A 27,412-nucleotide genomic window follows, 5' to 3' on the forward strand; every position below is an offset into this window, starting at 1 on the left:
GTCTACAATGCCCCCTAATGTTAGCTGGTACAATTACACCAATCCGGGAAAATACTGTCAGTCTTTATACAGCCAATATATTTTAAGAGTTATAGTGAGTCTCTGCTATATTTATTGCAATGTTAATAGACATTTAAAAGCCAGATATGATCACAAGTCTTCATGGTCTTGTAGCAAACATGATACAAGTGGCTGCGATGTCCTGCAAAGCCAAGTGTATACTTGGTACATTTAAATACATGCATGACTTTCTGTGTGTGCATGTCTTATTATCTAACATTTCTAACACTCCTTGATGTTGTTGCAAATGCTAGGATATGAATGCAGCTTACTGATACTGATATTTGGCAGCCCTGTGCATGTTCACAAACTGACTGTTACTAGGTTGTGAGTTTACCAATCGCAGTGAGGCAGTGTTTTCTCTACCCATAATTGTCAGAATGTGTATAACCTCTGTGACAATATTTGAATCCTGTGTATTTGTATCATAATTGGTGGATTCAAATAAAGTATCTAAAATGTGCATAAACTACAGATAAGCCCCTGCTATCTGTGCAGCCTCAGTGAGGACTTCCCCAGCCCGTTGTCTGTATTCCAGCGACAACTCCTTCGCCCTCCTCACTTCTTTCATGTTCTCCTCCATGTTCTCATTCAGTCGTCCTTGCTCCTGGTAAGTTGCTGCTGCCCCCTTCACTTGCTCAGCCATTTGATCCTTGCTGCGGAGCAGCCAGCCAATCAACTCTTGAAGTGTGGTACCCTTTGAGATGGTGGCCTTGGCACTCTCAGAAGTACCCTTCAGTTCATCCTGAGCCAACTGCAGATGTGGAGGCAGCAGTTCCTCCTCACTTTCCCCCTCTGACCCAACAGGAACCACATTGAGAGAGAAGTCATAGCCCTTCAACTTAAGGGAGACCCTGTATTTGGCCTCTGGAAGTGGAAAGAAATGGAGATTGAAACAGAGAAACAAAGGAAACAGAAAATTGGGGCAAGGAAACCTGCCATCACATTGCCTGTACTGGCAGGGCACTCTTAGTGTGTCACTTACCGTGCTCCTCTCTGATCATCCTCAAACATTCGGCTAAAGCCAGGGTATCATTGCGGTTACAGCCGTAACTCTGTCGCAGGTTGTTGATATGTCGGACCATGGCCTCATAGCGCTCCTGCTGTTCGTTGAAGGTCTCTGCCATGTCAGAAAACCTCTGGTCCAACTCTGGCACACACACTCGCCTCATCACCAGCCTGCCGATCCGCTTCACGGTCTGTACATCTGGGAGGAAAAAAAGAGTATCACACAACTGGCACACACGCAGACACAGAAAAAACAAATGCATGTAGTTCAAATTGATCCATAATTTTATGCATTGGAAGTGTACAGGTTTGAGAGGCAGACACATAAAGATTAGAGAGATGATGTACCACTGTGTGCTGGCCGGGTCTGCCTGGCTGATCCAGCTCCATTCAGGTCAGATGGTACGGGGTGCAGGAGAGGCTGCCTCTGAAATCGCAGAGTTGTTTTCTTTACAGAGAATCTTTTTTCTTTTTCTTTTTACTGGCACTAAAACATAAAGCACTAATAAGGCTTGTGTTCACCTGGACACATGTAATTACTTTTTCAACTCAGAGCACCAACCCAGTGTTCACGTATCTCAAATAAATAATAAAAATATTAAATAAAAATATGTATGAGGTTTATACTTCCTTTATGGACACCTTATTATACTTCAAGGTTCTGTTGTATCACTGCACTTTGTATTTCTTATTTAGTTGAACTTCTTTTGTCTTTTGAAACACCATGAAAATACTGTTATAGGGACTTTTTTCTGTGACAATTGTATAGCATGATTCAAATATTAAAGCTTTGTAATGGGTGTAGTCCTCACCATTCTTACATTCAATTAGGATACAGTAATGGATTAATCCAGGAATCTCACTGAAGCAGATCAGTGATCATGTTTCTCGTCTGAACTCGAATGAAGCCACTTTATCTCATTAACAATTACACAAGGCTCAATAGTGGAAACACATACCTCGTTGTCGGAGTTTTCATTTGAGAAGCAGCAACAGCAGAGGAAACGGAACATTTTCTGCAGCTCTGGTGCCTCTCAATTTGTTTTCAGGTCAATTATTTCTGACAATGCATATGTAGTCCGCATTCCACATGACGTCAACGTCATGCGACTCCTGAAAAACCTTTCTTCCTGGTTATGTTTTCTAGATTACTGTACTGGTATGAACGTGACAGACAGGTGCACCCACAGGTGAGCTGCAGCGAGGTAAACAAAACGCTGCTGTTGCCATTAGCACTGCAGTCATTTCCTTGGCTATTGATATAATTAAATCTGAAATATCAAATTCAAAGGGATACAAGCTACTAAAGTGTTTTTGTTCTGCGTACCAAAATGTATCCTAGATCTACAGATTGTTAAAGAATAAATCAGTTTCGCAATCCTGCCTGTTGGTGTGTAATTTGTCACGTCTGTCGGTAGAGGGCGACCGCGAGTATCCAACTAGCCGTAGAAGAAGAAGAAAACCACAACCCCAGCTTAAAAATACACTACGCTAACCCGTTACTTAGTTAGTTATTACTATTTCCACACCTGACAGCAAGTTAATCTTTACGAGGTTCTCTCTACTAGTTTTTAAGGAGAAGCTGCCGTCAAAGTGGCGGCTTTTTATTTCACAAAACCACATCAAGCTGCAGGCTGCTGCTGCTAACAAGCAAACTGTCAGTTGCTGAGCGACAACAAAGAGACTACATGTGCACACTGCTGGCAGTGGTGCTGAAAGTATTGTAATTTAATTTATCTGAACAGTTACATTTATCAGGCTGACATGACGGGGGTGGCCTCTCCTGAGAAGGCGGCAAGCTCCAAGAAGAAAAGCGAGAGGAAGTGTGCCACCAAAGAGGAGTACAGGCAGCTGTCTAGCATCATGGGAGTCATGAACAACCTGAGGAAGCAGGTGTGTGTGCAGAGAAAATAATACACATAACAAGAGGACAAGAGTGTGTGTCAGTTACAGGGCAAGAGGCATTTACTGTATGCGTGTGTCCCTCCCTGTCCTAATACTTTCTGTGTGTTTCCTTCAGGGTACTCTCTGTGATGTGACCCTGGTGGTTCAGGGGAAACACTTTCCTGCCCACAGAGTAGTGTTGGCTGCTGCCAGCCACTTCTTCAGCCTGATGTTCACCAGTAAGTGTGGACACAAAAACACATAATCATGGACAGGACAGACACGCTTGATATTTTAAATAAATATATATATATATACACATATATGTATGTATACATATATATGTATATATATATATATACACATATATATATATATATATATATATATATGTGTATATATATATATATTTATCCATCCATCTGCGTCCAGATGGGAGTAGAGTAAAAAATGGGTTGAGCCCAGGTGGACCACAACGGTGAGAAAATTGCCTCTGCTGTCATAGGTGTAGTTTGATTTATGATAGAACATATTGTTAGAAGTCACATATGCAGAGATGTGTTGCAAAAATGCCTATAAATAAGCACCTTTTTATTGTAAAGTACTGCTGAATGTTGAATAAGAAGCAAAAAGAAACCAAGTTAACTATAATTTAGTACTACAGGTAAAATCCCAGTTATGTATCTAGATATATTGCACTTCTCAACATGACTGTTTTAGCTACAGACACAAAAGCAAAATGTGTGGTTATGGCCAAATACCAAGATTATTAATTTTGTTAACCAAAGTCATGATATATAGGATTACGGATTAATAACTATGCAGTGCTTCCCAAACATGCCAGGAAAAGAAATATAATTCTGCCATGTATTGTTGGTATGTTTCTGTTTTCGATGAAGTCTACCTCTCTTTTTCCTCACCTCCAGCCAGAATGATGGAGTCGATGTCCCATGAGGTGGAGCTCAGGAGTGCGGAGCCTGAGATCATTGAGCTGTTGATCGAATTTATCTACACAGCTCGGTAAGAACCGAGGCTAAAAGTAGAGCATAAATCGTTACATATAGGAGTGGTCATTTTGAGGTATACAATGCAACTTGAAATTTACATATAAGACTGTGACTGCTTATCACAATTTCTTTCCAGAAGATTTGACCATCCTCTTATAACTGTTAATTTCACCTAATTTCATCAGAAACAACTCTTTAATAGTAAAATGTGTGTATGTGTGTGTGTTCCAGGATCTCGGTGAACAGCAGTAATGTCCAGTCATTGCTGGATGCAGCCAACCAGTACCAGATTGAGCCTGTGAAGAAGATGTGTGTGGAGTTCCTCAAAGGACAAATTGATGCAACAAACTGCCTTGGTAAGAACAGAAATGCAATCAAGTCGTATCTCACTTGCTTTTACAACACCATTTGCTGAGCCCTTTGATTTATTGAGTCACCAGCATCAATTACTAAACAACCAGACTTGGGGCCCAACAATTCCAGCTGAGTGAGTTGAACTGGTTTTCCCCACATGTGTGTTTGGGTCAGGCCTGCCAATCCCATAACTCATTAGACTGACTGATCCTGGTCCTGTCCCCCTGCAGGTATTTCCGCCCTGTCAGACTGTATGGACTGTCCCGAGCTGAAGGCAGCGGCAGAGGACTTCTTCCAGCTCCACTTCACTGAAGTCTACAAACTGGACGAGTTCCTGCAACTGGACGTTACACAGCTCACACATCTACTGCACCAGGACAAACTCACTGTCCGTGCTGAGGCCCAGGTACTCGCACACATATTCTTTGAATATAATTTTTTGAATTAAAATGTGCAAACTATGATAAATACTTTTTTTATCATTTGGATTACCAAATGAATGGGGTTTCATCACATCAGGACAGAGCTTGAGTGATGGCTTTGGATAAAAACAGTACCTTCTATAACCTGTATATTTCCACATGTTGCATTTGTGTTTAGATTTATGACGCAGCAGTGCGCTGGCTGAAGTACGATGTGTGCAACAGACAACAGTACATGGTGGAGGTGTTGGGGTGCGTTCGCTTTCCTCTGGTCTCCAAAACCTTCCTCTCCAAGACGGTGCAGGCTGAGCCGCTCATCCAGGACAACCCACAGTGCCTCAAGATGGTCATCAGTGAGTATACACATACACACAAAGCATAATTTAAGTGAACATATTCAACACACACAATGCTGAGTGTATTGTATTCATGTGAAGTGACACAAAAACATTGGTGTAATGAGAAAATGGTTGTCATTGTTTGCTAAGTGGAAGTAAATGTTACATTACTCTGGATTTTAGCTAAATTATCTGCATCATACTCTATTATAGTAGTAAAATGTTAAGTATTCATTATTATTAAAGGTAAAATTCAGGTTTTAGGCAGGGCTCTTGTAGATGTATAACATATGAGCCACCACCACAGAGACTCTGTTGTTAACGCTAGCACTCACACACCCAAAACAAACATAAAACAGCCTGTGCTTTTGTCCCAGGTGGGATGCGCTACCACCTGCTGTCCCTGGAGGATCGGGAGGATCTGGGAGAGAGCAGCCGACCACGACGCAAGAAGCACGACTACCGCATCGCTCTGTTTGGAGGCTCCCAGCCTCAGTCCTGTCGCTACTTCAACCCCAAGGTACCGGTCTGTACATGTAAACAAATTTTATCCACAGGGGCAGTTAAATCAGCCAATGTTGTATTGATATATACTATGTTTTTGACAGTGCAGTTTATATTAATCGGATCAGATATTGCACAAACAAACATTATAACTGTAGTTTTGTATAGTTAAGTCTATTGAAATCATATTTGCCAGTATTTAAGCATCAGCCTGGCTCATGCAGGACTCCACCTGGACAGACATCCGCTGCCCCTTCGAGAAGCGCCGAGATGCCACAGCCATCTTCTGGGACAATGTGGTCTACATCCTGGGGGGCTCACAGCTCTTCCCCATCAAGCGCATGGACTGCTACAACGTCCTGAAGGACAGCTGGTACTCCAAGCTGGGTCCGCCCACGCCTCGCGACAGCCTGGCTGCCTGCGCTGCCCAGGGGAAGATCTACACATCCGGGGGTTCGGAAGTGGGTGAGTACCGGGAGATGGAAGGGGTGAACTTGGGACCTGGGATTGGGGAGGTTTGTGTATCTACTAGGTGGGTTGAGGATAGTGGAGTGCTTGTTTGGGATTGTAAAGTTAAGTTTAAAGTTTGGTGTGGTATATACTTCAATTATGATTTACATGTCTTAGGGGAAATTACGTTGACGATTCGTCACGTGAGAAAGACCAACCACTTCTTTAGTCATGGTGTTACGTACTCTACGTGTGTGTCTGCAGGTAGCTCTGCCCTCGACCTTTTCGAATGCTACGACACAAGAACAGAGTCATGGCAGGTGAAAACCAGCATGCTGATGGCACGCTGCAGCCACGGCTCAGTGGAGGCCAACGGGCTCATCTACGTCTGCGGAGGCACGGTGGGCAACAATGTGTCTGGCAGGGTTCTCAACAACTGTGAGGTTTACGATCCCACCACACAACAGTGAGTTCCATGAACATGCAACTCAGAACTGCACAACACAAAGGATGATGTGGGACTTTTGTTTTGCCACTGGCTTGTTTACAGTGTTTATGGATGTAATAATGAAAGGTAATATTAGGGGAAAGACTGTTGCCTTATTGATATGTACTGGCTTTTTTACTAGTCTGTATATCCATAACAATGTTGTTTGGTGAAAGCCGATTATCAGGAAATAGGATAAATAGCCTTCTTTTGTCTGTGTGTCGAAAAACAGAAAACATTTCAAAGGCTTTTATCAGACCAACATACAGATTTCTTTTTTTTTTTTACCTGACAATAATCATAGGCACATTGTAAAAGTGGCAAATCAACAATCATCAAATGTTGTGTTGCACTGCTACAATTGTCTGTGTTGTTTTAATGGATCCCTTCCTTGTCCTCGTGTTTGTCTCTGTCTCCATCTTTCTGTCCTCAGATGGAGGGAGTTGTGTGGGATGAGAGAGGCCAGGAAGAACCATGGGCTGGCGGTGGTCAACAACAGGATCTATGCTGTTGGAGGGCAGGGCGCACTGGGTACAAAAGATTGATATTTTATTTTATACTCTTCCCACAGTCCAAAGACGTGCAGGGTTAGGTTACCTGGCTGCTCTAAATTACGCGTAGATGTGACTGTGAGGGTGAATGTTTGTCTGTCTCTATATATTGGCTGGCGACCTGTTCAGGGAACATAGTGGCTGTAGCATATAGTAGTTACAAGAGCATCCCAGCTGCCTCCGAATGATACTGATTTTCTGTGGGGGGTTTTCTAGGTGGACTGGACTCGGTGGAGTACTACGACATTACCAGTAATGAGTGGCGTGCTGCTTCGGCGATGCCGTGGCGAGGTGTAACGGTGAAGTGTGCAGCGGTCGGTGACATCATCTATGTGCTGGCAGGGTTCCAAGGTGTGGGGCGGCTCGGACACGTCCTGGAGTACCACACTGATACTGACAGGTTGGTGTATTGACTAACTATTACTAAAATAAAACAAATGAGCAAAAAGATATTTATGGTCAATACTTGACAATGTCAGTGATTTTGATCCAATAATTCAGTAATTGTTTTGGGTGGTTTATTTAGCAAGGTATAAATATAATTAGTGCCTGAACCACCAATATCCTTACTAATAAAATTAATTCTAATAGACACACTGGGAATCTATGAAAATAAATAATAGCTTGTTTAAACCCTGAATCGAATTACCCCATCATTACTGAAGGTTTTGATCTTCATCACTGTTTCATGCTGTCTCTAAATGACTTTTCTTCGGTGTGCTCAGGTGGGTGACTTGCAGTAAGGTGCGAGCGTTTCCCGTCACTAGCTGCTTGATCTGCGTGGTCGACACGTGTGGAGTCAACGAGGACGAAGACATGGACCTCATAGACTCTCAGTCACACGCTGCATCCGCTGCCTCTTCAGCTGCCTCCACCACATCATCCTCGTAGGCCAAGAGGAAGATACAGTGTATATTAAGTTGTGACAGCTACTGCATTAGGCCTTCTGTCCACTGTGTATCTAATTTACAGAAGGCAAGACCTGGCTTCTCATGCCCTGACAGCTCATAGTAATGTGATTATTCATGTGTGTATTTAGGCAGCAAACTGGTTGTTATTTAACTGTGTCCCGTAGCCACATTCCTCTTTAACTTTTAGCTGTGCCAGAATTGTTTAAGTGCCAGTGGGACACTATCCACAAATCTATGTTTAAGGGGACACGGAGGCTTTTAATGAGAGAGGGTTGTTAGGCTGGATACTCAGACTGATTTAGAAAAAAAAATCAAAAAATCAAAAAGAAAAGGCTAAAAAAAAAAACCTTTTTAAAAAACTTTGTAATGTTTTTGTAGCTTGTAAATTACGTGCTGTTACAGAGTGTAGATATACTGCATTTATGACTAGTTGAGTCTTGGTTGTGTTGTGTGTATGTATTTGGTAACATACTGTAACTTAAAGCTGACTTTATAGAGAATGAGTAAACATTTTATTCTCAGCTGTACGTGGTAACAAGTAAAAACTAGCTGAATGTGATTATTTAAAAAAAAACGTGTCTGAGTTTCATTTAAATTTTTTAATATACAAAGATGAGTACTAAGGCAAATATCAAAATGACATAAGATTTCACAAGTTTCTCATTAAGATGCCATTAGCTGCCATACAACTGGTCAACAGAGATGACAAAATAAGACTTCTCTACATTCACTGTTTAAATCTTGTGTTGTAACTGAATACTGTCAGGTTGAAAGCAGTTGCATTAATTACAGTGACATAACTTTAATAAAAGCTCTCATAAATGTGCTAAAAGATGGCAAGCGTGGGAAAAAAAGATCTCAGATGTCTTGGCATCACTGATTTGAGTTAAATCTTGATTTAAGTGTGATACAATAATAAAGGCAGAAGCTCAGTGGTAAACATTAAGAGGTGTAGTTCTTCACTTGATGATGACTATTTGCAGCATTCCCTGAGTGTGTTTAATAAAACACTGGAATGTCCTCCCTCTTCTTTGGCCCCTAGCAAGTGCAGTTTATTGATCTGTTCATTTTTATCTGCCTCCTCATCAGTCGTCATCAGACTCTTCCTCACTCATCAGGAAAGCAAACCTGTTGTTTAACTCCCCCATCCCTCTCCCCCCTCCCCTTGCCCCTCTCCCACCTCCCCCTCTTCCTCTTCCTCTCCTTCCCCGGCCTCCGCCTCTCTTCCTCCTCCCTTTTGCCGAAGAGGAGGGTTGGGTTTTGGAGCTGCAGTTCCTCACAACATCCAGCAGCAAGAAGTAGAGTTGTCTTGACGAGATACCCCCAGTCAGGAGGGACTCAGCCGCTCGGCCCCCTTTCAGATACTTGATGAGGCCGTGCACCAAGGTACCGCTGAACAACCTGAGACACACACAGAGGGAGAGGAAGGCAAACTAAATACAAAAAAAGAAATAAATTCCACATACCCATGGTGGTATCTGCAGATATTTTTTTAATTTGTTACAAAATCTGTTATCTGTTGAAATAATTGACAGATTATTTAATTATAAAAATAGTAATTAGCTGCAGCTCTAGTTCTCATTCTCATTATCTCTCCACTTTCATGTGCCTTACCATGATAGGTGGGGTACAGGCAGAGGCAGCAGCAACAGCTGATTGAGACACAGTGCACTCCAGAAGCAGGCCTGCCACTGGCTGAGACTGTGAGCCACCCCAACATCCAAGCCCCGTCTCTGCCCCGGCCTCACACGTTGTCGGTCCAGCCCTGCCCACACGTTGCGCTCTGCAGCCCAGTTTAGTTGTGGGACTAGGGAGATACAAAACAGATTCATCATCATGATCAGATAGATCATCAAGGATAGATCACTGCCTTGTTACTGAGATACATTTTAGTGTTTGCAAACTTGTAGAACAATCTGATCAACAGTGCAATACATACTATATATATATATACACATACATATACATTGTTATTGTATATATTTTTTACTTTATTTTTCACTTAAATACTGTAAATGTGTATATTTTTTATTTTCTATTTCTTATTTTTATATTTTGTACATACTTTTAGCTCTAAATTACGCTACTTTCTACTCTTGAATGGGAGCACCGGTACTGTACAATTTCCCCCCGATTAGTAAAAGTATTTCTGATTCTGATTCTGAAAAGGTACAATGCAACTAACCAGCATGTTGGTAGTGAGTAGCTCCAGGCTGGTTGCTCCAGGACAGCTCTCCATAAACCATGCCCAGCACCAAAGCCTGGAGCTGGGGCTGTGAGGGTGTTGGCATGGTATCTCGCAGCCAGAAGCCCGTCACTGCTACAGCCAGCCTCAGGTGGAGAGGAACGGGAGCCAGGGCAGACTCCTTTATTCCCAAGACTTCTAACAGGACACCAAGACGAACTGCAACAGGAGCCTGGATAAAATTAATTCATCACATGAATAATTAATATAATATAATAAACCTAAATTGTTGCTATTAGAGACACATCATTTTCAACATCATTTTTACCTGGTCAAGTGTATCCAGACCTAGGGGGGTTCTGGGTGGATGTGCCTCAACTAGGTTTTTCTTCAAGTTCAGATCCAGACGGTCGTACTCCTCTACACACTGGGCCTGCACTGTAGCTGCACCAGCTGCTTGTTCAATGCTAAATCCTACATTTACACCCCTACCTTCACCTCCCCACCCCCTTCCTCCTCGCCCTCTCCCACCTCTTGTACCCTGGCTGAGGTTTTCGTGTAGCCTCATATCCCGAGCTTGGACATCTTGCCCTGTGTGCAGCAATATCCCATATACGGCCTGGCGTATGGCTCTGGCACTGCAGTGGCTGCTGGCTAGCTTGCTGTTCTCCACTTGTGGGATGAGCAGGACTCTGTGCATCACCAGAGCATCTACCACCAAGGGAGCCAACAGTCCCTGCGCTGCAGCCAGCAACAGGCACTCTGGCAGCTGTGCAAGCCCAGAGGTCCACCCTCTAGGAGCACCCTTACCTCCAGAGAACCAGTGAGCCAGAGAGCTTGGAGGGGTGATGTGGTACTCTTGCATACCTGCCCACAGCTGTGAACTGAGCCCACTCCTCTGTCCTCTCCTGCCCCTACCACCTCCATCTGTGCCTTCCTCCCCCATTAGCCCGCTCACCTCCTCCAGGGCCTTCGCCGGATGTGAGAAAGACGACAGCCAGAGGAGGATGCCCTCAATGCGGGAAGGGGATGCTCTACCTTTACCCCTGCCACCACCTCTCCCTAGTGCACTGAAATCTAACCGATCCAGAAGTGCATCATTTGGAGCGTCGTAGTCATTACCGGTCAGGACGGCACATAAGGGGAGCAACTCCTTGTTCAAGCCCCCAAACCAGCGACACAGCACATTAGTGGTGTAGCGTAGAGCTGAGATGTAGCGGTGAGAAGCTTTACCGTTTAGGTTGGTCCACTGGAAAAAACGGAGTGGCAAGTAACCACCTAAGATAAGAAAACAAAGCACATAAACAATATGTAAAACAACAATAAAATCAAACAAGATACTATTACCACCATTTATTACAAAGGTCTATTAAGATCTTTAAAGTGCAGTTAGAAAAATCCTGTCACTCCCCACACCTGGCAGGTCAAAGACATAAAAGTCACTGTCATTGCTCAGGACTGGGCAGTTCCACTGGTGAGCCAAACATGCAATTTCCCAGTCAGCCTCAGCTGGACACTGGACCAGTGGCACTCCTCTCTGCATGAGGACCTGAATGAAGACGTCTCTTGTGAGAATGGGGAGAACAGAGCCACTGCGGCCGGTAGAGAGATTGTCCGCCTCCCTTATCTTGGATTGCAGACGCTGTCGCAGAGTGGGAAACTTCTTGTCACTGGGGTCAATACCTTATAATCACAGAAAAAAGACTGAAATTAAATGTTTGTGGGTGTAACAACTGCAGACAAACTTAGACTTTGTGCAGGTTCAAATGAAGTTGTTGATCAATTTTTAAACAAACATGAGCAAGTTGCTTTTGTTTAATCTAATTAATCTGTCTACATTGACCAGAACATCTGACTATATTCAATTATATAAATAAAAAAGTGTAGAAGACAAAACAAGCAATTTTGGAACCATAATGTAAGAATTATGAAAGAAAATTGGTTTGAGTGTTAGTTTTGTTCATTTTCACAGGCTAAATGACATGAAAATATGTTATCACATTTAACCAAGTGGGGAAAAAACTACCACTGCTGAGTTAGGACCCCCATATCTGACTGAAAGCATCCTTACCTCCATCCAGTACCACATATGGCTGGATGTTACAGGCTGCCAACGCAGAGAGGAACTGGGTGAGCAGGCAAGCGAAGGCATCATAGTCCCCTCCATGCTGCTGGTCCAAACCGTTGCTAAAGTAGAGGCGGAAATACAGACTGCAGCCATCAATAACCAGGCGACTGTCCCTGAACTTCACATCCTGGAGGAGGTTTCTGTTCTCCTCCACAAGGGTGGTCAGACCCCGGACACCCATAGGACCTCAGGGCCTAGGAAAACATGGAGTGAGAAGATGAATGAGTTACTCACAGTGGTGCTGGTGCTTCAGTGCCACGAGCAGTTTATACTGCCTAGTTGGACGGAGGGTGTGTGGAGCCTGTGGTTTTGCAGATGTCCAATTATAGAATGCGATGGAAATAGATCATAACAAACTCGCTGCCACTGCTCAGTAGACAGTCTGGTGGAAAGGAGTTTGTTTTTCCTAACAGACACGACTGTTTCTCGGAAATGTATGTCGCAACGGGAATTACAGCAACAAAACAGTTCATATAAAGTCAAGGCAAGTGATTTGACCGTTTCAAAGTAAATCTTCAAACTATTATTCCAAAGGTAGTTCAGAATTAGAGCATTCAACATTCAAATATATATGAGTTGCTACTAACCAATGTCACTTTACTTCACTTCTGTTTACATGTCTTGCGCAGTTATTTCCTTTTACTGATACTTCAAAGTAAAAGTCCTGATTTGTAACCAAGTGTGTATTCTGTTATGCATAAATTATATTTTTTGCATATATCACATATATAACACTGAATCAAAAAAGAACACAAATTAACAAAAAAAACACGTGAAATGAAAGACAGTTAAACATTAAAAAATAGAAAAACTCTTATGCTGAACTGCGACAATCGCGCTGTGTCTCGCGAGAGAAAGCGAGAACGCAAAAGCTAGCGAGCGCGCTAGCCAGTTTTGTTCTCCCGTTTGAGATTAATCTCGTTTTATTACGGCTACAATGTCCGGAGGAACAAACCTCGGGATTCCCGGGACAAGCCAAGCCAGCTCCTCCGGAACATCTGCACTCCGGAAAAAAGACAGCAGTCCGTCCGCTAGGTTCTGGGAGAGTCCAGATACTTCAGCCCAGCTGGATGTGGTGCGACAGTGGATCGGGAAGCACTACAAAAAGGTAGTTAGCTGGCTAGGAAGCAAGCTAATAAGCTAGCCGCCCCCTGCTAGCAATCCAATGGCTCAGACTGTAAACAAACGTCTCATGCTTGATAACGTTACGTTTACACTGGCTAGCGAGATTTGTGTGACGAAGTTAAAGAGTCCTGTATGTATTTAATTTAATTTAAATTAAATCGAAAATATTAAGTGCAAATGTAGCTACATCCTAGAGGTTAATCAGACCAAATACAATAGTTAAGTTGGTGAGACTGTCGGTAAAATGTAGTAGGGTGCATTTAAGTATGACAATAAAACATTTCCCCCATATTTATCTCAAAATGTGTGTGTGTGTGTGTGTGTGTGTGTGTGTGTGTGTGTGTGTGTGTCTGTCTGTCTGTCTGTCTGTCTGTCTGTCAGTATGTGCTGGTGGATGCTCCATCGTGTCAGGCTCTGGCTGCAGTGACCCTGCAGCTTCTCCAGTTCCAAGAGGATGCCTTTGGCAGACAAGCTGCCAGTCCAGCTCTCACCAAACTGCCTGTGAGTCTGTCTCTCACTGTCTCGCTTTTGTAATGGCCTTTATTCTGAATTTACATCTCATCCTTTGATTGTTAGCGGTTTCCAAAATCTCCTAATTTTCTGATTTATGTTTTAATTAGTCTTCTTGTGTTTTTACAAGGGTTGAGATCACCATATAACTGTATGTCAAAATATAAAGAAGTATGTGATATATAATGATATAAATACAATACTGCAATCACTCATAACATCTTGACATAATTAGAATAACCGGATAAAAGCACAATAAATCTCAAACCTTCTTTGAATTGTAGCCCTCTGTAGAAATCTGGTAAGATGGGTTAAAAGCATGGAAAACAAAACAAAACAAACAAAACAGACTGCTGACATTCCCATTTCTCTGCAGGCACAGTGCTTCCTGGACCTGCGACCAGGAGGTGGACTCTGCCACATTCTTGGCACTGCCTACAAGTTCAAGGCTGAGCAAGGCTGGTGAGTTGCAGGCCTCTGTTGCTTTTGTCTTTTCACGGCAGTATCCTTCACAACATCTCTCTACCCTTCCCTCCTTTTTCAGGCGGAGGTTTGACTTGCAGAATCCATCAAGAACTGAAAGGAATGTTGAGATGTTTGGCACTATTGAAAAAGCGCTAATCCAGGTGACAGAGACACACATATAAATACACACACACATCAGCCCACCAAGGACACACCACTGATGGACTTGTGTTATGTGCATTTACAGAACAATTGTATGTCACTGCCTGTGGTATATCTTGACCCTACGCTGGATCAGGAGCTGACTAGTAGACTTACCAATATTATCACCAAACACCAGGTAAAGTGCAGCAGAAGTGAGTTAAAGATGAGCAGACAGAGGGTTAGACAGACTGATAAAGGAGAATGTTTTTATTTGTTGTTTAGTAAATTGAGACAGGTCTAGCTGATTTAAAAAATAGTGAGTATATGAAACTCAGTGCGTCTGATAAAGCAATTACATTTCAGTGCTACTGGGTCACGGTTTGTCCTTCCACAGGGAACCCTCACTGAGGACCGAACGCTCGCCAGTCACCACATCTCCCCCTCACCTGCTTCTACAGACGAAGGTCAGTTAAAGTTTGTGCGTGTTTGTGTGTTTGTTATCATTTTAAATGCCTGGTACTTCTTTAACTTGATAAATGTTTTCATACACATCTATTTTCAGATGAATGGATGCGTCCTGTCATGCGGAAAGACAAACATGTCTTGGTACACTGGGGCATGCACCCTGACAGGTAATGCACAAGCACTCACACACACACACACACATTCACACTCACAGATGCTCATACACAAAGAGAATACTTACCTATTATGTGTCTTGTCACTTTTCAACAGTTATGACAGTTGGCTGTCCTCAAGTGATGTTGACGGAGAGGTTGAAGAGCCGCCGCATTTGGAAAAGACTTGGCGGGTTAGTACAGCAGCACACATACAAAAAACAACACTATATGCTTAATTACGTAACACGTTCTTCTGCTGTATTTACTATATCAAGTTATACATCAATATTTTACACTTCACCACAGGAGATTACATGGATTTAACTGCCAAAGTACATTTTACTTGATCTGTTCACTTTGGATACTTGATGAGACACATCAGCATGCACCTCATTAATACTCATGTTGTGTGGGTGCTACAGGTCCATGCTGGCTGGGTTCTGGACACAGATGTTTTTAACGAGTGGATGAACGAGGAAGACTATTGTGTGGATGAGAGGAATGTACCAATCATTCTCCGCCAGCGTATTCACCTCCGAGACGACCAGGTTTGTTCGAAAATGTGAAGAGTCTTGATCTGTAATGTTTCAGTTAATGACGCTTAAACTCTTGCTGTCTTAGTTTTTCACCCTCTACCCTTTGTTGCAGGACTCCAAATCCACCCCTTCCAAAAAGAGGAGACGCTCCCCCTCTCCTCCCTCCTCTGAAGGCAGGAAGAAAGGAAAGAAGGGGTAAGAAGAAGTTTTAACCCAACAGGACGATATACTTTTGGTTTGGCATTTCAGTGTGTGGTCTCAGCAGTGATCTGTGTGTGTGTGTGTGTATGCACAGGAGAAGGCGTGGGCAGCAGGAGGAAGAGCCAGAAGAGGACTTGACCAAAGACATGGAGGACCCTACCCCTGTTCCTAACATGGAGGAGGTTATACTGCCCAAAATTGGTAAAACACTAAAAAACTGTCACATAAAATAATTCAGTAAAGTAGCATTTCTTCTCTAAACCATGTTTGGTTTGTCTCCCTCTCTTGTAGTCAACCTGAAGAAGGACAGTGAGAATACTCCTGTCAAAGGAGGGACCATGGCTGATCTGGGTAGGTTTACATGTGCTATAGCTAATGTTTAAGGAGAAATGTTCCTTCCCGTTTAAAACATGAAAAAATATGACGTGGCTGGTCTTTTGTTTGTGTGTATGCCCCTTGAGTTTTCACCCTACTTTCACTTTTCCGTTTTCAGATGAACAGGAGGATGATTTCCCAGGGAGGGTAAATCAGTAATTTTTCTCAATCAAAGTGTTTGTATTTGCAGGAGGGTTGGGTAGTCTGTCTCAGTTAGTGTCTTAGTTTCAGTGTTATTAAATTTACTCTGTGTGTGCGTGTGTGTCTAGGAAGATGAGGAGGGGAGAGGGGAGATACCTCGCCTGTCAGAAGGAGAGGACAACATCACAGAACAAACCCATCATATCATAATACCAAGTTACACATCTTGGTTCAATTACAACAGGTAAATAAATACACACACACAGATGTAAACATTTGTTGTGACATTACTCCAAATTTAGCTTCCCTGTTTCATAGCCTAACCTAACCTTTCTATCTATGTATTCCAGCATTCACTCGATAGAGAAACGTTCATTGCCTGAATTCTTCAATGGAAAGAACAAGTCCAAATCTCCAGAAATGTGAGTACTGCAGACATTCAGACTTTACTCTTAAAGTCTTATCAGATGATGGAGATGGCGTCACTGAAAACATGATCCTTCCTGTTCACTGCAGCTACCTGGCGTACCGTAACTTCATGATCGACACATACCGGCTCAACCCCCAGGAATACCTCAGTTCAACGTCCTGCAGGCGCAACCTCACTGGAGACGTCTGTGCTGTCATGAGGTATAATTTAGTTAGTGTGTGGGTGTTTGCTAGCATGCAATGTCTGTTGCATTTGCTAAATTAGGTGTAGTATGTGGGCGTTCTGAAATATGAATGTGATAACGAATTAAATCTGTTAATGTTGGGAAGGATCATGCGGTATGTGGTGTGCATAATGAGTCTACTGTCCAAAAGCAGCTTTTATTTTTAATTGCAACATGACACATGCTGATTTGTGAGTGTATTTACATATTTCCACATGTGGTGCTGAAACACAAGTGAATAAGTATAAAGAGAAATATTCCATGTGTCCAGGGTTCATGCGTTTTTGGAGCAGTGGGGTTTGATAAACTACCAGGTGGATGCAGAGAGCAGACCCCTCCCCATGGGACCCCCACCCACCCCTCATTTCAATGTACTGGCTGACACACCGTCCGGGCTGGCCCCCCTGCAACACAAACCCCTGCAGGTAAAACACACACACATACACACAGAGCACGTGACAGCAGCTCTACACAGATGTGTTTGTATCATTTGAATGCCTCCTGATAATCTCTCTGCAGGTGTCAGCCTCGCAGCACATGTTGTATTTCCCAGAAAAGAGCAGAGAGAAGCCTTCAGACTGCCAGAACTTCGGTCTGCGCAGCGACATCTACACCAAGAAACACCCTAAGGTCTCACCGTAACAACGCAAAGATACTGAAAATTGCATCTGTTTTTGAATAGTTTTAATCTTGTTTTGCACACTTGCCTAATTTTCCATCCATTTGTTGACACATTTTCCAAAATTTCTTTTCCATTTATTTGTTTTACTAGTCTCCCATTGTAACACTTTCTGTAATGAAGTGTTTAAAAGGTTGAATTATTCTAAAATTATTCTCATGACACCTGTCTCAGACTAAAGGAGCGAGTGCAGGACGGGAATGGACAGAGCAAGAGACACTCTTGCTATTGGAGGTAAGACAATCACTTATGTTGTTGCATTTTTATCATAGCTCTTGCACATGACTCATTTCCTCCCTAAAAAGGACATTATTTGTGTTTGACTTTTGTGAATGTTTTGCAACTCTTTGTCTTCCTCCCGTGTCTGTCTCAGGCCTTAGAGGTCTACAGAGACGACTGGAACAAAGTATCCGAGCATGTTGGCTCCAGAACGCAGGACGAGTGTATCCTCCACTTCCTTCGTCTGCCGATAGAAGACCCTTACCTAGAAGACTCCTCAGCCTCCCTCGGCCCACTGGCGTACCAGCCCGTGCCTTTCAGCCAATCAGAAAACCCCGTCATGAGCACTGTGGCCTTCCTGGCATCCGTAGTGGACCCACGGGTGGCATCATCGGCAGCTAAGGCCGCACTGGGTGAGAGGACAGACGGAGTGTTAATTTTAGTCTAAGCTTAAGGTTCTGAGATGGTATACTGTATGGACAGTATGTGTGTAGTGATTCTAAATCTTTGTCTTCAGAGGAGTTTTCCAGAGTGCAGGAGGACTCCGTGGATAAGATCTCTGAAACACCCAACCAGCCTGACAAAACAGGTAAGACGTGTGTGTGTGTGTGTGTGTGTGTGTGTGTGTGTGTGTATATATATATATACATTTTTTTCTCTATGCTGTCTACAATGACTCTCTTATTCTGTCCTCCTCTGTCCTTCAGAATCGATGGATACAGAAAAAATTGAGACAAACTCCACCTCCCATCAGGTGAAACAGCAATAAGAGCTTAGAGAGAGTATTGTGTTATTATTGTATCTGCTGGCTTACCCTTTGTGTTTGTGTGTATATGTGTGTGTGTGTGTGTGTACATTTGTATCTGTTTCAGGTCCCTGTAAGGGCGGATGGGCTCAAGGTGGAACCCAGTGGGGCCAAAGTGGAGGAAGAACGAGTCAAAAGAGAAAATGCTGAAAATATACTTGCAGAGGAGGGAGGCGGTATGTGAATACATACAGTATATGTATTTATATGTATCTACTGCATGCGTGTAAATGTACACGTTTGTCTACATTAAAGAAATTCTCTCTCTCCTCCAGGAAGGGGAGATGACGACGAGAGCGTAGGGCGGCGGGAGGGAGACGGGGATGAGGGGAGAGTGATGGAGTTGGATCTGGTGGAGGGCAGCGTTGCCACGGCAGCAGCAGCTGCTCTGGCCTCAGCTGCCACAAAGGCCAAGGTAAAGCCCGCCCTGCCACTTCAAAACGGACCAATCGCAGGAATGTAAAGCAAAGGAATGGTTGTCATTTTAAATAGAAGAGGCTCTTTTCAGTTGGGTCACAGGTCTCCTAGCAACCAAGACAGGCACCATCTTGGAGATCACTTTTAAGACCTGGCTTTGCACATATAATTGAGTCTATGTAGGGTTTAAAGTACATTTGATAGATTAGAGACTGAAAAGGGTAAAATGGCTGGTACTTTCAGCAAAATCCTGTGCAGATGTTTTAAAAGAAAATGTCCATTTTACAACAAAAATGGCTACCCCAATCGGAACAGTTCAACATTTTGGGAAATAAGCATGTTCTCTTTCGTGCAGAGAGTTAGATGAGTAGATGTGTTTATATGTGGCTTTATTGAGCTGGAATTTCTTTTCAGTTTTGTCTAGATTAACTTTCTTCTGACTGTGTGAGCATTTGAAATTATAACCAGCAACCCATTAGATTATTTTGCATGAAGACTAGAAACAGAAGGAAACAACTAGCAACAAGACTTCAGGAAGTCACTGCACCCAGCTACGGAATGGTCCAGCACATAACCCCCTGTAAAGCCACAACTTATCATTTTAACACTTTGATGGATTAAACCAACAAGATATGATGTGTTTATTAGGTCTCAATGCAAGTCTCTGCTTTCCCTGTGTCTCTTTGTCTACTGTGTGGCAAAGAGGTGTTCCCATCCACAATAGCGGCCAGCCACTGTGATAAAGACAGTTCTAGCAATAATATAAACCTCTGGCAGTGTGAGCACTTAAAATGTTTTTCTGTCAAGATGTGTAGTTAGATTAATTGTTGTCCCACCCCTAGTTGCCAATGATTGATTTGTCTCTTAATTAATTTTTTCTCTGCCTCCCTGCCGCGCTCTGTCACACCCAATTTATTCTACCCTTTCTCACGTCTTCCTTTTCTCTTCTTCCTCAGTGTTTTCCTTCTTTTATTTTTCTATTTCCTTCCTTTGTAACTGTCTTGTGCAGTTATGGTGTCTCTTTTTGTCTAACTTCCTCCATCTTTGCCTCATGTGTTTGCAGCACTTGGCGGCAGTCGAAGAGAGGAAGATCAAGTCCCTGGTGGCTCTGCTGGTGGAGACCCAGATGAAGAAACTGGAGATCAAGCTGAGGCACTTTGAGGAGCTGGAGACCATCATGGACCGTGAGAAGGAGGCTGTGAGTGAACATAATATCTGCTATAGCCCAAAACAAAGAACAATCAAACCTCTTCATCATCTAAACCCTCAGTCTGCTTGCTCATTGAAGTTCCTCTGTAGTTCGAGCTTAAATTCTTAAAACCTAAAATATCATAAAGCTCTAATGGCTAGTTTTTGACATTGGTTTGTTATTTCATTTATAACCAGAAGCAACAGTAACATGTCTACAAATCAGTTTCGTTAATACTTTGTCGTCTGTGTGTGTATGTGTGTGTATTATGCAGCTGGAGCAGCAGCGGCAGCAGCTCCTGTCAGAGAGACAAACGTTCCACACAGAGCAGCTGAAACAGGCAGAGATGAAGGTTCGCCAGCAGAGGGAGCAGCAGGGGCAGCCGGGATACACAGTGCAGCATTCAGGTCTGACTACACACACAAACTAAAAAAACACCCTCTAAGAAACAACACAACCACATATCAAGTTAACACGTTGACCATAAGTCAAGGTATAGTTAATGAAAGACCCGTCGCCCATGAGAAAGACACAGTTAGTCTGAAAAAGGAGAGAGAAACACTCACATTCACTCAGTGCAGCATGACAATATTTAATTTTATTTATGCCCTGACATTTGGTACAGACATTGCACCCACAAATCAAGTTAACCCATTTAGCACACCACAAAACCACTTGTTTTTACGTGGTAAAATGCATTCAGTGTTACTCAGCTCTTAATTTCTCATCTGTTAAGTCATTATTTGTTCCTATGCTTTAACATCTGAAGTTCTCTCATTACATTTTAGCCCTGCCTCCTCCTTCAGGCCAGTCCATGCCCAACCGGATGATGCCTGGTGGAGGAAATGCCCAGGCGATGGCCCCTCGACACCCTGGAGCTCCCAATGGCATGTGTGAGTTTTCTTTACGGTTCCTGCAGGTTCAAACTGCTGCTTTGTGCTTTTTTGAGCATGGTCTGATTCTGTGGGTGTGGTGACACTAATTTCTTCTGTTATTGTCTCAGACCCATCCTCGCAGTCCGATGGGATAGCACCAGCTCAGCCGGGTCCTCCAGCGTCCAGTCACAGCTGAACTGACCAGAAAACAACACACACACACACACACCAGTCCTCCTTCAACCAGAACACACACATAAAGATGCAACACTGGCATAAATGTTCAGGAACAACTGTTAAGAAATTGAAGCCTGTAACTCTTCAGTAGGCCCATGTTTATAGACTGAAAGACACACAAGCACATGGACACAGTTGATGTGTATTTGGTCAACAGCTCAGTCCGTCTTACATCTGTGAAATATTTGTGCTCTGACGTCAGAGTTGAGAAATCTTAAGATTGCACTCAACTTATTAAAGTTGTTTTACATGAAATGTATCTTTTGTTATTGTCAAACTGGTTTTATTGTGTGTGGGTGTCTTTTTCTGATTCAGTAATGGGTGTGTCTTCATGGAACACCAGTTACATAACATTGAAATTACAACTTTTTTCCCCTGTGCCCCTCTGAGAGTGTAGAGTTTGTACACAAGTCCAAAAGCTTTGGAAAGCTTGCCCGTGCATTGAGTATATGATGATGATCTTAAAGTATCTTAGATAGATAGATCTGGAAGCAAGTGACATGTCAGTTGTTCCTACATTCATTCAGATTACAGTCTCAAGTCTGCCTTATCTGTTTAATAGTGCTCAGTAAAAAGCAACAGATTGTTTTTCCTTTTGGAAATAAAAACAAAAAAATAATTCTTTCAACTGACTACAGTTTTGTTAAGTATGAGCCTCTACTAAAAGGTAGATATGTCAACCTAACTGTAATCACTTAAAACATCTAAAAAAATCAAAAAGTAAATCCAACTGATCTAATAACTTCCACAAATATATAATGGATTATCTTTCCACTCCGTCTAACTTGAGGGAGTAAACACAACTCAAATATGTGTGTAACTGTTTACTCTCCAAAAAGGTGGCGTTTCAAGACAAACTTATTCATTAGCTGGATATATAAAGCAGATGCCATCTAGCTCAGCAATTCCTGCAATACAGTCTCAGGGAGGGAGGCCTGTGACCAATCCGAATGATATTAATGATACATTCAAGTAGTCTTACATGCATCTTCATACGTCCGATGCAAATATAACCTCTTTTCTTGATCTGAACCTTCCCATGCTCACCCTTAGACCAATTTGATTAGGTCAGACGTTTATGAAATGGATAAAGGTTCTCTATAACCAGATGCAGTAATTTAAATAATTTATTCCTGTTTCACATTAGGCAGAGGCACCTGCACTCTTCTGTCAAGCACTGGAACTCAACTGTACTCAACCGAATGCCAGAAAAAAGTCAGGTTGAGTCATTTTTAAACAAGATATCACAACTCAAAATGTGCCCAACTAATGAAGAAGACCATTAAAGGGTTGCATAGCTCTAACTAAAGCAAAGGTTGAGAGGTGTAGTATCCTGTACTTTCAGTTTGCATAATTCCAGGTTATCAAGATATGGATTTGTGTCACCAAGACAAACAACTTTTGTTCTTTCTCTCAAGCTCCCAAGAGTCACACTTGTCCTATAAAGGAGAGAGAAACCATCAGCATCTGTACTCACTCAGTGCAGCGTGACAATATTTCCTTTTATTTATGCCATGACATTTGGTACATTTATACTTTAGTGTACGACCAAATACCTGCAAAACTAAAGATACTCACATCAGCCTCAACTGTACTTTGTACTAATTAGCAAATGTTAGCATGCTAATGTCTGCCATTTCACAGTTTTTAACAGTGGTGGTGGAAGTAAAAGTAACAATACCACAATGTAGAAATAATCAATACAAGTAAAAGTTTGAAGAGTGAGTAGCTCTCATTTTCCTGTCTGTCCTGTTGTTAACCAATGCTATTGCATATCTGAAAGTTTGCAGGTTTTTAACACACAACATATATACATTTGTTCTGTAAAATCTACGTATTTATTTTGCTATATTTTAAGTTATATTTCTTGCACAATGCTGTAAACTTACAGTATAATTTTTGTGTCATGGTGGATAAACACTGATATACAATGACTCTTTCAGTTTCATTCTTGCCCATTCAAGACAAAAAAGTCACCTCCTTTAGAACAATGTTAACGGACAGTTCTGTTGTTCATGATGCCCTATTTGTAAACACAATATAAAGTCACCATTCTGTGATCACTATTGTTTTGCAACGATCTCATTAACTAGAATTGAAATTAAGAAAGGTCACTGAAGTCTTTGAAATCTGAAATTGCAGAGTTGTGTAAATGTTCCTTATTTCATTGAATGTTTTACATTGTAGGAGGAAGTGCATCTCTGTCTCAGCCTCACCTGTCCAACATTGACCACATATTCAGTTTTACTTTGCTTGCCATGGTTTTTCGTGTCTTCCTTTATCGATTGCCAATCTGAGATCACTGAGCCTGTGTTTGATTTTTGGTTTTTACTTAAGGTGTTCATCAAGGGAATCTAGTATTATTTTACTGGAATACAACAGAGTCATTGAGACAACTGCTTGATATCTGTCGACAGTAGTAGAATATTTTGCTTGGCAACACTGTCAGCTGCTGCTCTCTCATTGGCTATTACTGTGGTCCTGCTGGGAAAGTACTGACATTTCTGTGTCATGGACAAACACTGATGTTTCTTTCAATTTCATTCTTACCCATTCAAGACAAAAAACTCACCTCCTTTAGAACAATGTTGATGGACAGTTCTGTTGATCATGATGCCCTAGTTGTAAACACAATATAAAAGCACCATTCTGTGATCACTGTCATCGTGCAACAATTTACTGGTAAATCTCATTAACTAGAAATCAAATTCTGAAAAAAACAGAATATACTGTATCCCACTTGGTGTTATATTTTATCATCATCTGATCATAGTACCTATCATGCAGTCACAATGTGCTTATAATGCTCCAGTGATGCCTTATATAGTGGAATGAACACCACTTCACATAAAGGGCTCAGCAGACTGTACTTGTGCTCAGTGCTCTGCTTCATTTCCTTGGTTTGTAAAACATGCTTGTGTCTCACGTTGCTGTTAGACACACTCATGAGCTTTGTCTCTATCTAGCGGCAGCACTGCAAATGCAATGCTGCCACTCCAACTACTGTCATCACCACTAAACCAGCAGGGGGTATAATTACTGAAAGACCCAGCACCCATGAGAAAGACACACTTAGTCTGAAAAAGGAGAGAGAAACACTCACATTCACTCAATGCAGCATGACAATATTTCATTTTATTTATGCCATGACATTTGGTACAGACATTGTTCCCCTCAGGATGAATTGTAATAACTTTGGCAATCCTTTGATTTTTCCTCCCCATCATCAGGTCATATTTTTAATTTTCAGTTCGAAAACAGCAATTGATGCTATTGCATATCTGAAAGTTTACAGGTTTTTAACACACAACAAATATACATTTGTTCTGTAGAATCTACGTATTTATTTTGATATGTTTTAAGTTATATTTCTGGCACAATGCTGTAAACTTACAACATAATTACTGTGACACTAACCCTAACCCTAACCCACTGTGGATAAACACTGATATACTCTTTCAGTTTCATTCTTATCCATTCAAGATCCTGTCTCATGATATCGTGTGTGACCAAGACAAACAACTTTTGTTCTTTCCCTCAGATGGTACTTTCCAAGAGGAGGATGGGAGTGGTGGAGCTCATAGCAACCATTAAATCATGAAATGTCCACCTACCAGAAGATGAATTTTACTGTAATAGAAACTGAAGGTTGTATCAGAGGCTAAAACTGTGACACAGAGGATCGTCAGTACCATAGCTTCAATGATGTGTTCAAAATGTCTGAAATGCAGCCAACAGTAAAGTATCTGCATACTATTAGTTAGAATAAATGTTAAAATGTCAGCACAGAAATGTACTTCAAAACCAAAATGGCTGCTTTTGCAGTTAACTCGAGAAGGATGAACTTGTCGGTCAGTCAATCTTCTTCTCAGTATTCTACAAACAAAAAGAAGAAAGACATTTTTGACACTTGAAACTGATACTGTGGAAGTGTAACATGCTTTAACATTTAAGTTTAACATTTAAATATAGTGCAGTTTATTCATCTGTCAGAGGACACAAGCTTCTCCTAGAGAGATGTTGAATCACTTACCGTGCACCAGTACATTACCGCTGCCACTCCCACTGCCGCTGCCACTCCCATTGCCCCTCCTGCCGCTCCCGCTGCCGCTCCCAGTGCCGCTCCCGCTAGTGCTCCCGTTCCCGCTCCTGCTCCCACTGCCGCTCCCACTGCCGCTCCCGCTCCCACTGCCGCTGCCATTGCCGCTGCCGCTGCTGCTGCCGCTCCCTCTACCTCGAATGTGAATTTCAGCCAACCGATGGACACCGTGACTGAAAATTTCATACCCTCCACCAACGTTACAATCACACCATTCCTAAAAAAGGAGAGAGAAACAGTCAGCATCCGTACTTACTAAGTGCAGCATGACAATATTTCATTGTATCTATGCCATGACATTTGGTACAGACTTTGTTCCCCTCAGGATGAATTGTAATAACTTTGGTAATCCTCCTTTGCACTTTAGTGTACGACCAAATTAATTATATATGTAGGCCTACAGTATATCCTATGCATGTATTAGTGCGTGTGTGTGTGTGACTAGGTCATTCACTGTCCCTCAGGTTGTGGCATGTTGATGCATATTGAGCAGCAAGATATGCCCTGTCTCCTTCTCCTAGAACTACTTTTAATTTTGAGAGGTCATTAAAATTGAAATCTGAAATTACAGAGTTGTGTAAATGTTCCTTATTTCATTGAATGTTTTACATTGTAAGAGGAAATGAATCTCTGTCTCAGCCTCACCTGTCCAACATTGACCACATATTCGGTTTTATTTTGCTTGCCATGATTTTTCGTGTCTTCCTTTATCGATTTCAAATCTGAGATCACTGAGCCTGTGTTTGATTTTTGTTTTTACCTAATGTGTTCATCAAGGGAATCTAGTATTATTTTATTGGAATACTACAGTCATTGAGACAGCTGCTTGATATCTGTCGACAGTAGTCAGTTGTTGCGGGATTTGCCTGGACTTGTCTCTCTCACTGGCTGTTACTGTGGTCCTGCAGGGGAAGTACTCATATAGTCATCCAGATGTGAAATGAAAACCCTGTAAACCCCTCACATCAAGAGACAATCTGGGCCGAACAGAGACACTGAACACGGTCAGTGATATACAGGTGACATCAGCATGTTCGCATTGTAACTGCGAGTTTAGCACGTTAGCAAATAACTACTGTGTCCCTGTGCAGCCTCACAGAGCCGATAGCGACTCAAACACTGGCAGCTCAGTTCAAACGGCACCATTAAAGTAGCCTACAACACCAAACGTACCTAACAATTCATGTTTTGTTTTTGTTTGTTTGAATAGCACCGTAGGCCTCCCACAAATTAATGATGCTTGATAAACTGATAAACTCTCCGTGTCTTTGTGACTCAACCACTTAAAGCAAACAAACTATAGTTGAAGGTAAAGTCACTTACGTCATCTTGGGTCTCTTGTCTCTCTCAGCAGCGGTGTTGCGGGATCAGCTGGTGTCGTTCAGGTTTGAAGTTTGATGTTAAGTTTCAGGTGTTTGCGTTCCGCCCTTTCTGTGTGGCTACTTGTAGAGGTGTGTTTCACAAAGAGTGAGTTAAAGCTTTCATTCGATAAAATTGCAACAATTTACTGGTAAATCTCATTAATTACAAATCAAATTCTGAAAAAAACAGAATATACTCTATCCCACTCGGTGTTATATTGTATCATCATCTGATCATAGTACCTATCATGCAGTCACAAAGTGCTTATAATGCTCCAATGATGCCTCATATAGTGGAATGAGTGTGTCTCACGGCATGAGCTTTGTCTCCACCTAGTGGCGGCACTGCTGCCTTAATCAAAGCGCCTTGAGTTTATTTTCTGGATCCAACTAGCAGGTTGACGCCCCTCACACTGTGAATCCTATGCTGAGTCACACAGAATAAGCTTCTGGTCAATTTACAGTCTCTAAA

At 42.2% G+C, this 27,412-nt stretch overlaps 5 protein-coding genes across 5 annotated transcripts; 2 read left to right on the top strand and 3 right to left on the bottom strand.

Moving 5' to 3' along the window:
* Positions 1–15: 15 nt before the first annotated feature.
* On the bottom strand, positions 16–2,081 carry LOC139299236 (uncharacterized). The gene is made up of 4 exons (XM_070922138.1): positions 2,028–2,081; positions 1,417–1,495; positions 1,046–1,267; positions 16–927 (listed from the first exon to the last, which is right to left on the bottom strand). Exons 1-4 carry the CDS (start codon positions 2,079–2,081, stop codon positions 530–532), a joined length of 753 nt encoding a protein of 250 aa, XP_070778239.1. The 3' UTR covers positions 16–529.
* A 751-nt stretch (positions 2,082–2,832) lies between these two features.
* klhl7 (kelch-like family member 7) lies at positions 2,833–8,903 on the top strand. The gene is made up of 12 exons (XM_070922365.1): positions 2,833–2,961; positions 3,089–3,191; positions 3,879–3,972; positions 4,191–4,315; positions 4,544–4,719; positions 4,914–5,088; positions 5,451–5,593; positions 5,802–6,042; positions 6,292–6,493; positions 6,948–7,045; positions 7,282–7,465; positions 7,791–8,903. The coding sequence occupies exons 1-12, from the start codon at positions 2,833–2,835 to the stop codon at positions 7,954–7,956; spliced, it is 1,836 nt and encodes a 611-aa protein (XP_070778466.1). The 3' UTR covers positions 7,957–8,903.
* On the bottom strand, positions 8,561–13,274 carry aste1b (asteroid homolog 1b). The gene is made up of 7 exons (XM_070922364.1): positions 13,245–13,274; positions 12,233–12,483; positions 11,578–11,844; positions 10,490–11,439; positions 10,162–10,393; positions 9,591–9,783; positions 8,561–9,377 (listed from the first exon to the last, which is right to left on the bottom strand). The coding sequence occupies exons 2-7, from the start codon at positions 12,468–12,470 to the stop codon at positions 9,062–9,064; spliced, it is 2,196 nt and encodes a 731-aa protein (XP_070778465.1). The 5' UTR covers positions 12,471–12,483; positions 13,245–13,274; the 3' UTR covers positions 8,561–9,061.
* On the top strand, positions 13,172–21,739 carry smarcc1b (SWI/SNF related BAF chromatin remodeling complex subunit C1b). The gene is made up of 28 exons (XM_070922362.1): positions 13,172–13,397; positions 13,796–13,915; positions 14,301–14,386; positions 14,469–14,550; positions 14,637–14,729; positions 14,928–14,997; positions 15,096–15,165; positions 15,269–15,344; positions 15,576–15,701; positions 15,802–15,884; positions 15,985–16,091; positions 16,182–16,241; positions 16,384–16,412; positions 16,535–16,650; positions 16,757–16,828; positions 16,923–17,036; positions 17,331–17,484; positions 17,579–17,689; positions 17,913–17,972; positions 18,112–18,370; positions 18,475–18,546; positions 18,665–18,711; positions 18,830–18,938; positions 19,038–19,177; positions 20,243–20,377; positions 20,643–20,775; positions 21,175–21,261; positions 21,372–21,739. The coding sequence occupies exons 1-28, from the start codon at positions 13,227–13,229 to the stop codon at positions 21,437–21,439; spliced, it is 2,850 nt and encodes a 949-aa protein (XP_070778463.1). The 5' UTR covers positions 13,172–13,226; the 3' UTR covers positions 21,440–21,739.
* Positions 21,740–24,595: 2,856 nt separating this feature from the next.
* Positions 24,596–27,130, bottom strand: LOC139299458 (alanine and glycine-rich protein-like). The gene is made up of 3 exons (XM_070922366.1): positions 26,903–27,130; positions 25,514–25,796; positions 24,596–25,356 (listed from the first exon to the last, which is right to left on the bottom strand). Exons 1-3 carry the CDS (start codon positions 26,905–26,907, stop codon positions 25,333–25,335), a joined length of 312 nt encoding a protein of 103 aa, XP_070778467.1. The 5' UTR covers positions 26,908–27,130; the 3' UTR covers positions 24,596–25,332.
* Positions 27,131–27,412: the final 282 nt, after the last annotated feature.

This window comes from Enoplosus armatus, chromosome 16, assembly GCF_043641665.1.
Source record: "Enoplosus armatus isolate fEnoArm2 chromosome 16, fEnoArm2.hap1, whole genome shotgun sequence".
Classification (NCBI taxonomy): Eukaryota; Metazoa; Chordata; class Actinopteri; order Centrarchiformes; family Enoplosidae; genus Enoplosus; species Enoplosus armatus.